This window comes from Peromyscus californicus, unplaced genomic scaffold, assembly GCF_007827085.1.
Source record: "Peromyscus californicus insignis strain IS unplaced genomic scaffold, ASM782708v3 Scaffold_18__1_contigs__length_77618521, whole genome shotgun sequence".
Classification (NCBI taxonomy): domain Eukaryota; kingdom Metazoa; phylum Chordata; class Mammalia; order Rodentia; family Cricetidae; genus Peromyscus; species Peromyscus californicus.
In genome coordinates, this window is record NW_026294480.1 from 57,626,361 (window position 1) to 57,643,922 (window position 17,562).

A 17,562-nucleotide genomic window follows, 5' to 3' on the forward strand; every position below is an offset into this window, starting at 1 on the left:
ATCAGCATGGTGACTCCCAGTTGTTTCTTTGTCTTTTTTTTTTCCTTTCTGCATTCTGTCTCTCTCTCTCTCTCTCTCTCTCTCTCTCTCTCTCTCTCTCTCTCTCGCTCTCGCTCTCGCTCTCGCTCTCGCTCTCGCTCTCGCTCTCGCTCTCGCTCTCGCTCTCTCGCTCTCTCGCTCTCTCGCTCTCTCTCTCTCCCTCTCTCTCATATTCATATGGCCCAATTCTGCTAACTTGCCCAAAAAGGATTTTTTTTTTTTTGCAGTTTACATTTGCTGACAGTCACAGTTTTTATAGCTAATAAACTAATCCTTCTGTTGATCCTGCTGGGAAACCGGTCTGACAAATCGAGTGGCATTTGGGAAGTCACATGGTGCCCTGGGTGACTCACCTGTGTGCTGGCCATCAGTCCCTCCCTCCTCAGCTCGGCCCCAGCCACACTGGCCGCTCTGCTTCTCCCTGAACTTGAGGATCTGTTTCTGCCTCCAGCTCGGCCTTGGCTGCACCAGCCCCACCGAGAGCACTGTCCCCGACAGGCAGCTGCCCTCAGTCCCTCAACCCTTCACCTCTTCCCGCATCTCCTCCTCAGTGACTGCATCCCTGAGTTAGTGCCTTCATCCTCTCTTATCCCCTCTCTCCTCCCCTCTTTTTTCCCTCCCTCCATTTCCTCCTTCCTTCTTTCCTTCCTTTCTAAAACCACCATTTCCCCATCCACACTCCCTGTTCCCTTCCCAGCTTCATTATTCCTTGTGGCACTTACTATTTTCTACTATACAAAATGTTTTTTAAGATTTGTTTTACTTATTCACGTGTGTGTGCATATGCGCATGCGTTACAGACACCAGAAAAGAGCACTGGATTCCTTGGAGCTGGAGTTACAGGTGTTGGCAGAATGCCAGCTTGGTGCATGGGTGCTGGGGTGCGGCAAGGATTAGTAACTGCTGAGTCATCTCTTCAGCTCCCCCAAAGTCTTCTTTTAAATTCTGTATAAAGACTAAAAGAGGGCTGGAGAGCTCACATGGTCATTAAAGACTAAAGCTCCCAACCACAATTTCAAGATTAAAAGTTAGGCCTCCTTTTAGTTATTATGCGGCACAATGTTATCATTAAGCAGCACTGTTTACCATGCAAGAAAAGCCACGAGGTACGAGAAAACCCACTAGAAGAGTTTATTAGGGGAAGGGGAGGAGGTTAGGCCTATGGGAAATGATTGTGCAGGAAGAGAGAGAAGGGATAAGATGGAACCTGCTTTTTATAGGTTCCCACCGCACATGTGCATATGGGTTTATGTAGCTATGACAGGCATGCACATAGATTACGTGATCACGCAGTGCATGGATTACGTAGGACGTAAGGCCCTGGAATGACTAAGCTTTTTGCTTGGCTACTGGACAGCGAATGTGCAGTCATGTAGCTGGAGGAGTGGCCAGGAATTCTATCACCTCCCGTTTTGGAAGCACCACGAAGGAATGGGTTTTATGCTACCTTTATCTCTTGTTTTATACACACACACACACACACACACACACACACACACACACACACACTAAGGCTCAGTAAATAGTTGTTGCCATATGAATAAAACTGCCATATACATGTTCTAAGAATGGGTGAGGGTAAAATCCTGGTTTTATTTACTGATACTCGATATCTCTGCTTCAGAATGTGTATGTGAAACCCTGTCACCTCATCTCTATAGAAAAAGCAATGAGATAATAACCCTGCATTTGTCAGGCACAAAGGATCTGGATGCCCCGTAGAGTCCAGTATTAACCATACAAGTTCCATCTCTCAGCATCTGTAAACTAGAGCAAGCAGAGAGGTCCCTTTCCTACTGTTGGCAAAGTGTGATGAAGGCAAAGGGGAATGAATGCTTTGGGCTGGGATCCTGGCAGCTCATTCTGCTAGGCAGCTTGGTCAGCCAGGTGATTTCATTCCCCATTTCCAAGTTTGGAGGCTTAGAGTTGGAGGTACAACTCAGTGGTATAACACTTGCCAGGCAGGTGCGAGGTCGTGGCTTCCATCCCTAGTTATGGGGATGGGGATGGGGGAGAGAGGTATGTTAAGTAAACTCTCCCAACTTCTAAAACATATAATTTCAGAAGAAAGAGATGGAAATGAATAGTATTCGGTTCCTGCCATTAGCTTCAGTATGAAAAGGGCAAAGACAAAGAAAAACAAAGTCCTCAATGTAGCCAGTACCCAGTGGATTATCTGGGTAACTTACTCATTGCTGACTAGAGTTTACGTTTTATCACTTCCTTCCTGGAATCTCAGCACTGCCCACTATTGAAAGGACATTCAGCAAATGTTTGCTGAGTAAATAAAACGTCAGCTAAAACTCCACATCACTGATGGTGGACTTCCCAAGATAATGTGTTTTCCTTGTCATCTTCAAGCTTTTGCCTCTTGACTCTGACTAGAGAGTGACCCCCTGGTGTTATAGCCTTGAGTCATTGCTTGCTCACTGGCCACCCTCACACTCGCACTGCCCTGGTGCATAGTCTGTGAGGAGCATGGGGGTGGAAATCTATGGGACTCTGAGAAGTAACTGTTTGAGGAGTCCCAGTGACGATGAGGAGGAGGAGGATTACAATGACTCATTTGGTCTTTTGGGTACCCATGATGTGGTAGGCACTTTGCATCCCATTCTATCTGAGCAGCAGCCTGTGGAAGGTGGTTAGTCCTCTACCCTGTATAGTCATCCTAAGTGTGGTAAGCCAAGACTGAGCCGAGGGGCCCAAGTTCACTCTGAAGGCAAATGACAAGACCAGGACTTGAAATCAGTCTACTTACAAGCCACTTTCTCCCCTGAGTGTCACTGGAGTAAACTAGAAGAAAACTGGAGCATATAACAGAATAATCAATCCCCTGGTGTACTCCACCCCAGATTCATAATGTCCTGGATCAGGCCAGGTTCGTGGACATGGATCCAGGGATCACAATTTGGAAACTACTACATTAGAGTGACACTGTCTGTTGCAAATACAATTTGATCCACTTATTCCTTTTAATATTTTCTGGTAGTGACACCCACAGAAGAGAAAGAATGGGTAAATTTAATTTTAATACTGTTTTGTTCAACTCACTATGTCCAAAGTAGTATCTATGATCAATATAACATTATTAATAAATGATTTTATGTTCTTCTTTTTTTTCATAACTCTTGAAAACTCGAACACATCACCAGTTGGACTGGCCACCTTTTAGGGGCTTAGTAACTGCATGTGATTGGTGGCTCCTGGACTGAACAGCCTGGCAGCATGCCACAGCTTTTAGAGTCGTACATTAGAGATCATGAGACAGGGAGTGAGAATAACCTGGATATTTGGGCTATTCAACTAGCAGAGTGTTTGCCTGGTATGCATGAAGCCCTTGGTTTGATCCCCCAGCACCTATAAAGCATGTGTGGTGGCATGTGCCTGTAATCCCACCAGCGATGAAGTGGAGGCAGGAAGATTGAAAGTTCAAGGCCTTCCTCAGCTATATAGTGAAGTGTTAATCTAATTAATCTTTATCAATAAAAAAAATCAGGAGTCAGATATCGGGATAAGAACCTGAAAGATCACAGAAGCAGGGAGGAGCCACCAGTCACTTCCCACCTCCACCATTCCTCTGTCCTTGATCCTCTCTCCGCCCCGCCTCACTACTTCCTGTCTCCTCTCTGTCTACAGTCCTCCAAACCTCTATGGTTAATTTTGGTCAGCTAGTGGCTGGCTCCGCCCTCTGACTCCAAGCAAGCTCCATTTGTCAGAACACAATCAAAATATCACACAACAACATGGAACATCTGAGGCCATCTGGGCTACATGAGTCCTGGTCTCAGAATGAAAGTCAGGTGTGAGGGAGAGAAGGCTGGGGGAGGGGAAAAAGAGGGGAGAAGGAGAAGAATGGAGCAGAGGAGGAAAGAGGGAGAAAAGAAACTCCAAATGTCCCTTTCTGCTGCCTTGATTCCCTTTGGGAAACATGGCTCCTGCTCCAGACTAACAGTGCCGCAGTCATATAGGAAACAAGAATGATGCTCCATTAGTAAAAGAGGCTACCTGTGAGCTCTTCCTTCCTAGATCCCAGAACTCTGTTCTGCCAGGCTAGGAGACAGGGTTTCGAGGTAGAGCCCAGGTTGGTATGAATGACATCAGGGCCAGCATGCCATGTGTTTCGATCTATTTATGTTGCCATGACAACATCCCACAGCCTAAAGTCCTCACCTCTTAATACTGTGGCGTGGGATTTAGGATTCGGTTTTGAAGGGGACACACTCAGACGGTAGCACTATGTGTGGTGACGGGTTGAGATTCCTATCTCTTCCCAAAGGGCTTCAGGAATTACAGACCTTGAGGCTCCAGCTGTCTCTCCCCCTGGGTTTTGCAAGGGGGGAGGGCAGTGTACCAATTACTGTGTGATGATTTGTTCAAATGTTTCAAGGGGCCAGTAATACCTGGGAGTGCTCCTAAGAACCACTGCCACTCTGAACATGTCAGGAGGCCTTGTGTACGTGTTACAAACACATGTTTCTTTGCCTTTGCAGGTACTATGGATTGTCTGTCTGGTTCCCTGATGTCATTAAACATCTGCAGTCTGACGAGTATGCCCTGCTAACCAGAAATGTGCAAAAAGATAAATACGCAAACTTCAGCATTAACTTTACCATGGAAAACCAGATCCACACGGGAATGGAGTACGACAATGGCAGGTTGGGAAACTTTGATGTAACTTGCTAGCTAGTCACAAACACCGGCTTCGTGGTGGTGTACAATTAATAATAACCAAAGCCTGAGGGGTTTTCAATTGTATTATTAGTTATTTGGGGGTGGATTTTAATCATTTAAAATCCACTTCAGAGATATGCACATGTCAGTTACTTCAACCTAGTACAGTACTGGCAGAGAATCAATCATATGCCTCTTGGACAACAACAAAAATCACTTCTGAGACCGACTTTGCCTCTTGCTCACTGAGCAGCAGAGCTAACAGCCCAGGGTGAGAAGCGAGCTTGGAGGCTCTTGAAGACCCATGAACAAGTTAGGGAAGAGAGGAGGGGACTGCGTGAGGAAACAGGAAGGGCCAGAGAGTGGAGAAATGGGGATGTAAGTGGGAGTCTCCCATCTCTGAAAGTGACCACATTTCAGGTCTCCACTGTGCAGATCAAGAGCTGGAGTTCAGCGTGTCAGTTGGCGAGCGGAAATGGTCTCCCCAAGTGAAGGGCTGTGAATACAGTAGAGGGTTAGCAAGGATAAGCACAGGACCAGGCTGCCTCTTAATGTTAGGTGAGCCAGAGGTTCAGGGAGGTGGTTCTGTCTCATCTTTTCAGAGAGAAAGATGGATAGACAAGGGAATCGTGTTCATTTACATATCATCTGAGCAGAAATCGCTGATATGAACTCACAGTAGCTCATTATTTCTAGGAAATTGTCTTAATTTTTAAAATGATGAAATTTTTTAAAATTCCAAGATAATCAAAATTGCCAAAGGCAAAAACCAGTTCATTAAGATGAAAAAGACTTGTGGAATTCTTGTGGCCTGGATAATGGATACTTGCCAGCATCGGGGTGGGGGGGGGGGGGGGGGGGGGGGGGGGGGGGGGGGGGGGGGGGGGGGGGGGGGGGTCATTATTCTAATTAGCCATCTAATAAGAGGTCTAATCATCTTTTGGGGGGTGTGTATGATGGTTTTGTTTATCAGCAAGTTTTTCAATAATAAAATTTATGAAATTAAAAGAAGAAAGCATACCACTCAGTGGAAAATGGATGAACGGAGGCCGTCATGGCAGGAGAAATAAACCACCATCCGGAGAGACCTAAACATAACCCATGCGGCCTGCATCTGACTCACTCACCCACCTGAACCACTGATGACCTGCACGTGTATTTCAAGGGAACTTGAGCATCAAATCCTGTGACTGTGGGATAAATATTTGTTGCGAAAAGTACTGTTCTTCCATTAGAAATTTCTAAAATACAGTGGGTGTGGTGGTACATACTTATAATACTGTATAACTATATATAATAACACAGGGGATGGAGAGCCAAGAGGTGGCGAGTTCGAGTCCAGCACCGTACATAGTATGTACTACATAGTAGGAACGTGTTCAAAATAACAACAACAAAAGAACATTTTTAAACATTGTTTGTGTCTGAGACAGTCATAATTTTAGTAAGAAAGACTGAGGTTGAGACCAGCCTGGGCTCTGTTGCCAAAATCTGTCTAAAAAGACGAAACACCGGGCTGAGGAAATGACTCAGTGTGTAAAGTACTTTCCATGGAAACCTGATGAAGCCACACAAAAGCCAGACCTGATTACATGCACATTTATAATCCCAACACTCCTTTGGAGAGGCCTGGGCTATGTGCAGTGAACAACAAGGAGACCTTATTCCAACAAGGACTATTATTAGAACAGCACTAGAGAGTCTTCTCTATCCTCCACACGTGTGCCATGGCACCAATATGCCTATACTCCTTCATGCACACAAAAGTGCATGTGCACACATAGGGGGAATTTTTTTAGGACCCCAAAGAAAAACCTTGCAAATATATATTTTACATTTGAAACATTTATTTTAGATGACAGAGGAAAGGTTTTGTCTTTCAAAAGAAATTTGTAATAATACTGCTGACTCACTTTTGAATGGTGGCTTCCCTGTGTGGGATTCCCCAGTGGAGACCCCTTTTACCCTCACCTGGAATACCCTCCAGGTTGACTGCACAGATAGCATATGGAGTCCTTCCTTGTCTGTGTGCAGAATGTTCGGGAAGAGTCCAGAGGCTTCTTTCCCAAGGCCCTAGACAGCATGAGGTGGTAGGGAGAGGCTTACCATTTCCTTCTTCAACCATTTGAATTTTACATCAGGAACACCCTGGGTGTATCACACAGTAAGATTGCTTCCCCTTTCCAAATTCAGGCTCATTTTAAAATTTCCAATCTATCACACATTACGATTGCATCCCCTTCCCAAATTCAGGCTCGTTTTAAAATTTCCAATCTTCACAACCTTTCCAGCCTCCTTCAGCACGTTCACCTGCTCTTCCTGTGGGCTCCTGGAGTGGAGAAGTGGACGGTGGTTGGTCTGTGAGGCCACAGTACATTTGCAATTGATAAATGCAATTGGGCATTAGGATGTGAATAATCTTCGGGAGTACTCAGCAGAGAGGGAATGCCTTCAATCAACTCACATGCCTGTACCGATTAGTCTCTTTCTCTACTAGGTTGGGGTAACAAGCATTCTCTCTTTGGCTTGCTAAGGATACACGGAGTCTCTAATAAGGAAACAAGACTCACTGGTGCACACTTATCCACAGCTTCAGCAAGTCCATATCAATGACTCGCAGGCTCTTCTTTTAAGACATTAGTCTTCCTAAGCCCATTATCATCTCCACTACCAATAATTCCCCGTTGCAGTACCTTAAAAGTGTATCTGACCCCATCTCATCATTCTGCATGTTTCCAAAGGTCAACGGGACTCTTGTGTTTTGATTTGGCTCAAGGAATATCTTTGGACTGTTAGAGGGCAAAGACCCAGGAAATCAGTATGCATTTTCTCACCCTTGTCAGGCACCCCTCCATGACGAAGTGGAACTCCCATGCTCTGTCATCAAAGGTTCTTAGGAAACAGACTTTATAAAAAACTCGAAGGACTCAGTGGTACAGCACTTGCCTGGCTTGTGCAAGTCCCTGTGCTCAATCTCCATCACTGTAAAATATAAATGTAGGTAAAAATATAAAGTTCAGATACTAATACATCTGCACGTGAGATTTGCAAGTCCTCAATGGAGACTTTTCCAAAAAAGGAATCTGGGGAGAGGCTAGAGGACAGTGATGAAAACCGAACAATTCAAAGCCACGGCTCTAACTCTCAAGACCTTTTGCCATCATTGTGAAAAACCGACCAGACTTGAGTGCCATTGCTTCTCCTGACAGGAAATAATGTTGAACAGCTGTACAGCCAAAAAACAGTATACCCAAAACCAAAAGGGAAAAAGCAAGGTACCTAAAAAAAAAGTGCCCTTTATAACTTAAGAATGGGGCCTGGAGAGATGGCTCAGAGGTTAAGAGCACTGACTGCTCTTCCAGAGGTCCTGAGTTCAATTCCCAGCACCCACATGGTGGCTCACAACCTTCTATAATGAGATCCGGCGCCCTCTTCTGTGTACATAATAAATAAATAAACCTTTAAAAAAAAGATGGTTATAGCAGTGTGTCATAACTTAAGGATGACTATAGCAAGGTGCCATAGCTCTTATCCATTTGACTTATCTTTGAACTTGAGGAGATAACAGTCAATTCATTTGTATGTGTATGTGTTGTACAGATTCCTCGGAGTCAAGTTCAAGTCTGTAACTTTCAAAGATTCAGTGTTTAAGTCCTGCACCTTTGACGACGTGACCTCAGTCAACACCTACTTCAAGAACTGCACATTTATTGATACCCTGTTTGAGAACACAGGTAAAGTATGGCTCATACTACCTACAGTGGCAGCAGGGAGCCTTCGAAGGGCCTCTGTCTTGGCAGAAATGTCATAATCATGTGACAGTGGGGCCAGAGGCTCATAGGGCAAGTGGAGATTAAAGTGTGAATGGACAATTTCCCCATATCAGGTTGAATCAAAAGCAAGCTGGCATTGTTTTGCTTTCTTGGATTTAATATGGAGGCTTACCCAAGTTCGAAATGGGCAAAATTAATAAATAGCCTTTGGAGAAATACTTCTTAAAGCAAAGAATTGCCCTGAGGGTTTATTTGTTTTGATAACGTTAATTTCACAATTTGGTTCTTGTTTAAGTAAGCCCGTCTTAACTCTCCACTTCACGGAGGGAGCAGTATGTGGCTGTGCTCAGTAACTTAGGATGATTTAGCCCTGAGTGTGCAACGGAGTTTCAGAAACCTCCCAGAGAAACAAAGGAAGCCGACAACCCAGTCTGGGTCATCAGACACTCACAGTCTCAGACAGTTTTCACAGTACCTGAGGCTTAGAAAAGTTACGTGACTTGGTCACAATAAATGACCTAGTAACCCTACTAACAAGTAACCTTGGAGCCCTGGTCTGTGTGACTGTACTGTCCACGATTTCCCATTCCCATATATTTGTCTAGAATAACATCCCGACCCCTCAGGAAGATGAGTGTCTGCCCTATTAGCCATCTGACCTTTCTGGCACTCAGTCAGGAGCCAGTTCTGCCCCCACTCCAATGAGAAAGAGGCCAAGTGTTGTCTTCTAACCCATTTGACCCCAGAAGAAGAGCTGTTCTGAAGGAGCGGAGGGTAAACGTCTGGAAGATGATAGGTTGTACCTGAGCTCCTCTAGCAGAACCTAGCACCATGTAAAATTCTTCTTGGTGAGATAAGTTCAACAATAACAACAACAAGATGCATAGCATAGATGCTGATGATCTTCATGGGAGACTGGCCTTCATTCTCCTGTGACTTCATCTACATAGACCTTAAATTATAAATACAGCTTCATGGACTCAAGGGGAGTCCTGTTCCTTCTGTGTGCCTCAGAGGCCCTAAAAATGACAATGACGAGGTCAATCTAGGTATAATTTAAAATGAATTGTTTTTATAATTGTATTATATAGAACCTGTTGCAATAATATAAGTAGCAAAGGCCAGTCATCATAGGGAATCAAGATAACGGGAAACGTTAGTTAACTTAGTACCTTGTCCAACAAAGGAAGCCCTCCATGCGGCTACTTTGCAATGTGAGGTTCCAGACTAGCTCTCATGCTCCAGCAAGGAAACACAAAAAGTCAAGTCAGCCCCAGCCATGGGATCCCCAAAGAACTGGCAGTCCTGTGATTCTCTTTTGAAGTCTCAGTGGGATTTCTGTTACTGACCATATCCGTCACTTGCACCTGACAAGAGCCTGATGGATTTTATTCGTTCTTGTTTCCACAGATTTTGAGCCATATAAGTTCATCGACAGTGAATTTCAAAACTGCACGTTTCTTCACAACAAGACAGGATGCCAGATTACTTTTGACGATGACTATAGTGCCTACTGGATTTATTTTGTCAACTTTCTTGGGACATTGGCAGTGTTACCAGGAAATATTGTGTCTGCTCTCCTGATGGACAGAATCGGGCGCTTAACAATGCTAGGTGTGTGCTTACCTTCATCGAAAGAAAAACAGCTGTCCCTGTGATCTAGAGAGAACCTGTTTCCTACCTTGTTTCCTGTCCCTTAGAAATGCACACTGATAAGAAATCCCATAGAAAATCTCTTAATAATAAAAAAAGAAAGAAAAAGAAATCCCTTAGGTCTTGCATTAGGACTGAACTGTAGTGAAAATTGTGTCTAATTACATTTCATATGAGCAATCCCCATGAGTTACAGACTGAAAAACTTATTATATGTAGCTAATGTATATTTTTTCACTTAAGTAGATGAGTAAGGGATGATGTGCGTTTGCACATGACACATTCAAAATGCATTTAGACCGCCTTCCAGACAGGTGGGTACACTTGAACTTAAGTTCCATAGAGCCCAGTCTGCAGCTTCTCCATGGAACTGTCTTCTTGGGAGAGCTCTAAGACCCAAGGTCCCTCACTCTACCAAGATGACAGGAAACAATCTTTCGTCCTCTGTTGGCAGGTGGCTCCATGGTACTCTCAGGGATCAGCTGTTTCTTCCTGTGGTTTGGCACCAGTGAATCCATGATGATAGGCATGCTGTGTCTGTACAATGGACTGACCATCTCAGCGTGGAATTCCCTTGATGTGGTCACGGTGGAACTGTACCCCACAGACCGGAGGTAGGCTGACATGGATCCCCTGAAAGGTCATTACAGGGATAAGCAAACCATCATTCCCAAGGCAGTGAAAATCCACAAAATACCTAGCTTATGAATTTGTAGGTTTTGCTTGTATCTTTTAGAAGGATTCCGAGCAGGAGTTAATAGGACAGTGAAGAAATGTAATTACGTCCATGATTTAACATGTTGGCTAACAATAACAGGGAGCTGCAATATCACAGTGAACGTTAGGATTTAATAGCCTGTCTTGGCCTCCATTTTGGGTACTTATCAGTCCTGTGAGGGTCATTACCTTGCATTTGCAGGTACCTGTACTAACAACTATAAAGAGGTAGAAAGTGTCTCTTGATCTTTCTAAGTCTGTTGGAAGAAAGCCTAATATATTGATAATTATAAAAAGGAGGCTGGAGAGATGTCTTAATGGGTAAAGCACTTGCCATGCCAAGTATGAAGACCTAGACTCCACATAAATCTGAGCACAGTAGCACCCATCTGAAGTCCCAGTGCTTGTAGTGGGAGGTAGGAACAGGAGAACCCCAGAAACTCAAAGATCAGCCAGCCTGGGGCATGCTACATTGGACAACCGAAATACTTTCTCAAAGTGGAAAGAAGAAACACCACCTGAGGTTGTCTTCTGACCTCCACAATATACTGTGGCTTACACATATTTGTGTACACACACACACACACACACACACACACACACACACACACACACACTTTGGAAATATTTATTTATATGTTATATGTGCATTGATATTTTACCTGCATGTATGTCTGTGAGCATGCCAGAACTCCTGGGAGTTACAGATGGTTGTGACACGACAATGTGTGTGCTGGGAATTGAACCCCAGGTCCCCTGAAAGGTCAGCCAGTGCTCTTAACCGCTTAGCTATCTATCCAGCACCACCCCACTCCCCCATTTCTTTAAGAAGAAGAAAAAGGTTGCAAGCCAGGCGGTGGTGGCACATGCCTTTAATCCCAGCACTTGGAAGGCAGAGGCAGGAGGTTCTCTGTGAGTTTGAGGCCAGCCTGGTCTACAAAGCAAGTTCCAGGACAGCCAGGGCTGTTAACACAGAGAAACCCTGTCTCAAAAAAAAAAAAAAAAAAAAAAAAAGTTGCTACTGGAATATTTACTCACACAATCCCCAAGAGACATGGATACTTAAGGCATCATATCAGAAGAGGCTGGGTAGAACTTCAGCAGTTGAATAATTACATTAAAAGCATAGAAGTCCTTAATGCAAGAAATCCACGGAGTCTGCTTAAAGGACAAAGGGATTTATTAAGAAAGGAAAACTCACAAAACAGAACGGAGGAATTGTCGCAGGGTCCTGGAAAAGGTGAGGCACAGTCAATGCTGTTCTTCTCCAAGTCCTACTAGGGAGCAAAGAGAGAGTGCATCCATGCATCTCAGGCCTTAAGGGTAGCCAAGAGGCCACGCCCCAGGGACATGTACTTCAAGGTCATAGGCAGGTAGAGCAGTTATCTGCTGCATCTCTAGGGCTGCACTTCGGGGTCATAGAGCAGATATCCACTACAAGTCCTGTTTTGCCATCTGGCATGAGCAGAAACATATGCCCTGTGCCATCTTTTATTTCATGCAAAATTCCCGTGTCTTATCGCCATGGAAGTCCTCTGCACTGGAATATTATGTAGCCTTTGAGAAGAAAGGGAGCCCTCCTCCAAAAGGGCTACACTGAGGCATTTGAGCTCTTGATTTATTACTGATCCTGTCATCCCTCTGACTTCATTTTCTCAATTTATTGACCATCCCTAGCTATATCCTGTACCAGGTAGACTCATATTTACTCCTCAGGAACATCTTTACGTCTTTTCCTGACTTAAAAGACCTGTATTGGTACCTGTATGCCTAACTTCCTATAGAACATTCAAAACACACAAGATACCTGCTTATCAAACACTCTCAGTCACATCACATTCTTAGTAAACTCTCTATCATGTTCTTAGGCTTTTAGAGGAACCATATAATCTGCATACAGCATCCCCTTGACCCAGCCGACCTATGGTCACTCTCTATGTGTAGTGAATACACTGAGTTTTCCTTCATCAGCATCTCATTTTGAGAACTGGACCCTCAAGACTGGGCATTGACTGATACATTCTAAAGCATGCCCTCTGTGTTAAAGCCAGGCTGTGAGAGCCTCCTTCCCATTTGTTTTACATTGTGAGTTTGGTGGAATTTTAGATTAAATCAGCTGGTCACATAACTCATAGGAGGATGAGTATTCTCTTGGGGAGGGGCCCTGGCTTTGAAAAGGAAAAAAAGAAAAACTCAAGAATTGGATAGGCCTTACCTCTGAGTAACATCAGGATGCCCCGATTCTGTGGCTGGAAAGGTGAAGCATCAAGTAAAGAGAAGGTAAGCTTGCTGTGTGTGTCCACTTGGGTCCTCCAGGAAGGGATTGCAAGAACTAGGTAAGCCCTACATGATGTTTCCTCTCAGCAGAGGACAGGCACATGTCAGTTACATGGACAGTTACAGGGACATACAGTTAGAGCGTGGTCTGGTTGGGTCACTGGGAGGAAGGGACAATGGTGGTTGCTGTGTCAGGTTAGGTTTCTTTGAAGAAGAGTGTCTGAACTTGGACTTGAAGAATAGTAGGTTACAGGCACACAAAGAAGTGGGAAGAGCAGGGTAGTCTGAGAAATGCCACCTGAAAAGCCCTGGAAGGAAGAGAACCAGCAAAGTTCAGCAGAAACTCAATCATAGGGGCCAATCCATTGATTGTTGGGTGCTTAGAGACAGAGAGAGAGAGAGAGAGAGAGAGAGAGACAAAATCAGACATGGGTTGAGAGTTCACGCTAATGTCCAGAGAGGAGGCACGAATCTTACTTGCATTGTGCCCCAAGGAAGAAGATGCAATCTAGAGAAAATGTAGATGGGAAAAAGGAGAAGTAAGAATCCCACATGTTTATGGATACTCGGGGCTGGTTATATATTGGAATGAGGCAAAGGGGTTGTTATTTCTGTTTGCACAGTTGACTGGATGGTTGTGCCACACTGAGGCAGGGACATTCTGGAGGAGCAGAACATTCCAGCTGGAGTCAGGGAGATAATGAGTTCCATTTAGAGGAGGTTGAATTTTCATGTCTTCACGGAGCTGTCCAATGGGCCTTTGAATATTTATGTCAGAAGCAAAAAGATGCCTCAGCTGGGGATAGATCCCACCGACTAATTGATCCACCAGATACTTAGGGAATGCATTTCATGTGCCAGAGTGGTGTCAGTCCCTGAGATGCAGTTTCGGTCAGACAGTAAGCCTGGGCTTAATGGAGCCTACACTCTGGTTTGGAAAAGACAATCAATAAACTGCTAGATAAGTAAAGGAGACGTAGCATATCATCAGTTGGTGCTGAGCGATATAGAGAAAGACAAAACTACCCAGGGGCATTGAGACCGCTGGCATGAAGGAGGGGTGTGGTTTCGATAGCGGGGGTCCAGGGAGATGTAGATCCTATAAGGTGACATTTGAGTAGGTACTTTGGAAGAGAGCTTTCACAGCATGGGTGACATTAAGTCACAAGGCCCTAAGAGCGTGAGGGGAGGGATCAGTCAGTGGAGGGACTGAACTGGGCATATCCACATCTCGACGTCCCTATCCTCACCTTTCTTCTTAATCCCTCTTCTTGTCAAAACTGTAAGCTTCTCTCAAATCCTAAGTGTAGCCATGTGGCCTTGTGTGCTCTGGCACATTGTGCTTCTCTTGGCCAGCATGTCTTCCATCTCGCCGGTGGCTTTCTGCTGCCACCATGTGGCCATGGCAGAGTTCTTCTATTCGCACTGCCTATGTTCTCCAGCCCTTCCCTCCCTGGAGCTCCAGCTGGGGACCACACCTGGGAGGTGATGTAATCGGAGCTCACACGGCATTGCTCAGGCCTCCAGTCCCTGAGCAGGCCCTTCTTCGGAGTCTGTATCTATATCCTGCAGTGAGTTCCTGCCTTTCCCTGGCCCCTGACCTCCTCTTTCCTGGGCTCTCATGGGCAGACAGTTCAGCTAGGACCCCAGAAGAGGTTCGAAAATAAAACCCTGGCAGCTCACACCTGCTACCCTCTACTAGTCTTGATGGTCGCTGCTGTCAGCCAGGTATGTGGGATTTTTCTAATTCTCGGTGAGCTGACATCAAACCACTGACCAGCGTTAACCTCTTCACTCCCTCCTCTCAGAACTCCCAGTTCAGATAGATATTTTCATTTCTTTCCACAGCCGACCTGTAATCCTGATGCTTACTGACCATGGGTGTCTGTAGGGAGACCACTCAGCCAGCCTGTGCCTCGATGGGCCCTTCTATTGCCCACATTCCCGTTGTTACCGCCATCATCTGCTGTTTTAGAGTAGCTTTTTTTTAGATTTTGATATGAAGGACTCTTTGAATTACCTAACCAACCCAGGTATTCCTGGTTGACTTTGCTCTATGTACCATATCATCACATTATATCTGTTTGTATTTTTCCATACATTTACATTTAGCCATTGAACAAACAGCTGGATTCTTTTTGTCTCTGGCAGTTAAAAGTGGAGAGTGAGAGCTGAGCATGGTGGCCTGTATCTATAATCCCAGCACTGGGGAAACTGAGGCAGGAGGATTGGGATTGCAGATTTTAGGCCAGCCTGAGCTACATAGAAAATTCTAGGCCAGTCTGAGCTATGCAACACAACCCTGTCTCTGAAAAAAGAAAGGGAGGATGAGGGAATGGGGAGTTACCACAGTCCCACTACTACAATGTAGTGCGAGCAGATCCTGCTGTTTGTGAAAACAGGATGGATGAGAAACAGATGTGGGAAAACACTCATCCAGCTCATTCTGGAGCTCTGGGGAAGTCACCTCTCCCTACTCTGGGTACTGAACAAGTCCTTGCATGAAAGGGCCACAGGCATCATGATATAGTAACAACACAACCACCAGTTTGTTAGCTCATCAGGCGTCTGAGTCCTTATTAAAATATAGGATGCAGAGCATTTGTGCTATGGACCTGGAGTCCCACCAAGACTACCATACCACTAGTTTGAGTCTGCTGGTCTCAGGGGATGCCTGATTGCCCACTGTGCTAAGGACAGGGCATTCTTTCCAGTCAACTGCATGCCCTAAACTCTACTTATATCACCAGTGAAAACCCATCCTCCCCTATGCCAGCTTCTAAAATGATACATCTACTGCAATCATTGCCTGCCTGCTGACTCCTGATGAACTGCCTTTAAAGTCTGTGCTATATGTCAGTGAACCACACCGTTGAGTTCATGACAATGGGACATTAGTTGACTGTTTACTATCTGACACTAACTAAAGAATTGGTTTCTTAAGAATGGGACTTTGTCTTCCTTATTTGCTGAATGAATGAGATGCACATCTTCAGTTGAACGTGGAGGCCCATATATCAGAGCTTAGAAGTCAAAGTGGGGGATGAGGAGCACAAGTTCATGGCCAGTCTAGGTTACATAGACTCTGTCTCAGAAAAAAACTCATACAAAAAGAGGAGGAAATGAGCTCTGTAAAAATTTACCTGGGAATGTACTATTTCGTTCCTCTAAGCCTGAGGCCAAGCTTCCTCACCTCTGAAGTAAGCCACTCAAACCAGTTGTGTGGGCTTCTCCACTGACCCATAGTGTCCCCCTTCCACTTGTGCCACCGTAGTCCTTGATCTCTGGATCTGAGGTTGTCAACTTCCTCCCTCACGCAGCATTGCCTGCTGGAGACCTGTTCCTGCTCCCTCTGCTGCACCAGTCATGTGGTCTTCATTGGGGTTTCTATTGCCATGAAGAGACACCATGACAACGGCAACTCTTATAAAGGAAAACATTTAATTGGGAGGCTTGCTTACAGTTCACAGGTTTAGCCATTATCCTCATGATGGGAAGCAAGGCAGCATGCCAGCAGCCATGGTGCTGGAGAGGTGGCTGAGAGGTCTAATCTTACACAGGCAACAGGAAGTGGTCTGAGTCACTAGACAGTATCTTGAGCATATATGAGACCTCAAAGCTCGCCTCCACAGTGACACACTTCCTCCAATAAAACCACGCCTACTCCAACAAGACCACACCTCCTAGTAGTGCCACTCCCTTTGGGGGCCATTTTCTTCCAAACCACCACATTCCACTCCCTGGCCCCCAAAGGTTTGTAGCTATATCATAATGCAAAAATGTGTTCAATCCAACTTTAAAAGTCCCTGTTGTCTATAACAGTCTCAAACTTATTTAAAAGTCTAAAGTTCAAAGTCTCTTCTGAGATTCATGCAATCTCTTGACTGTAATCCCTTATAAAATAAAAATTTAAAAAAGCAGATCACATACCTTCAACATATAATAGGATAGGATATACATTACTGTTCCAAAGCATAGGGAAGGGAGCATATTAAGGAAATATTGGATGAAAGCAAGACCAAAATCCAGCTGGGCAAACGCCAAACTCTTCTTCTCCATGTCTGATGTCAAAACGCTCTTCAGATCTCCACCTTCTTTCATCTTTGTTGACTGCAGCACACTTCTTTCTCTTGGGCTGTTTCTACTTCCTGTTAGCAGCTCTCCTCAGCACGTATCTCCCCCGACTCTAGCATCTCCAACATCTTGGGGTTTCCAAGGCAATCCAGGCTTCAACTTCACAGCTTCACATAGTGGCCTCTCCAGGCCTCCATACAGGGACACCCCTGACACGTGCCTAGCCTTAGCAGCTTTCCTTAGTCACAGAGGCAAATTCCATAATCTTCCTTTCTTCTATCTTTAACTCTAAAGTCAGAACCATGTGGCCAAAGGTGCCAAGTTTTCCTGCTTGCTGGGGTTGGAACATGATTCTCTT

General features: G+C 44.9%; 1 protein-coding gene across 2 annotated transcripts in view; it reads left to right on the forward strand.

Annotated features, from left to right (window-relative positions):
* Positions 1–17,562, forward strand: part of Sv2c (synaptic vesicle glycoprotein 2C) — a 193,378-nt gene that overhangs the window by 158,100 nt on the left and 17,716 nt on the right. For both annotated transcript variants that reach the window (XM_052743523.1, XM_052743524.1), the window contains exons 9-12: positions 4,530–4,694; positions 8,311–8,444; positions 9,894–10,097; positions 10,591–10,750. In XM_052743523.1, coding sequence (XP_052599483.1) covers positions 4,530–4,694; positions 8,311–8,444; positions 9,894–10,097; positions 10,591–10,750 — 663 coding nt within the window. The remainder of the gene's footprint in view (positions 1–4,529; positions 4,695–8,310; positions 8,445–9,893; positions 10,098–10,590; positions 10,751–17,562) is intronic.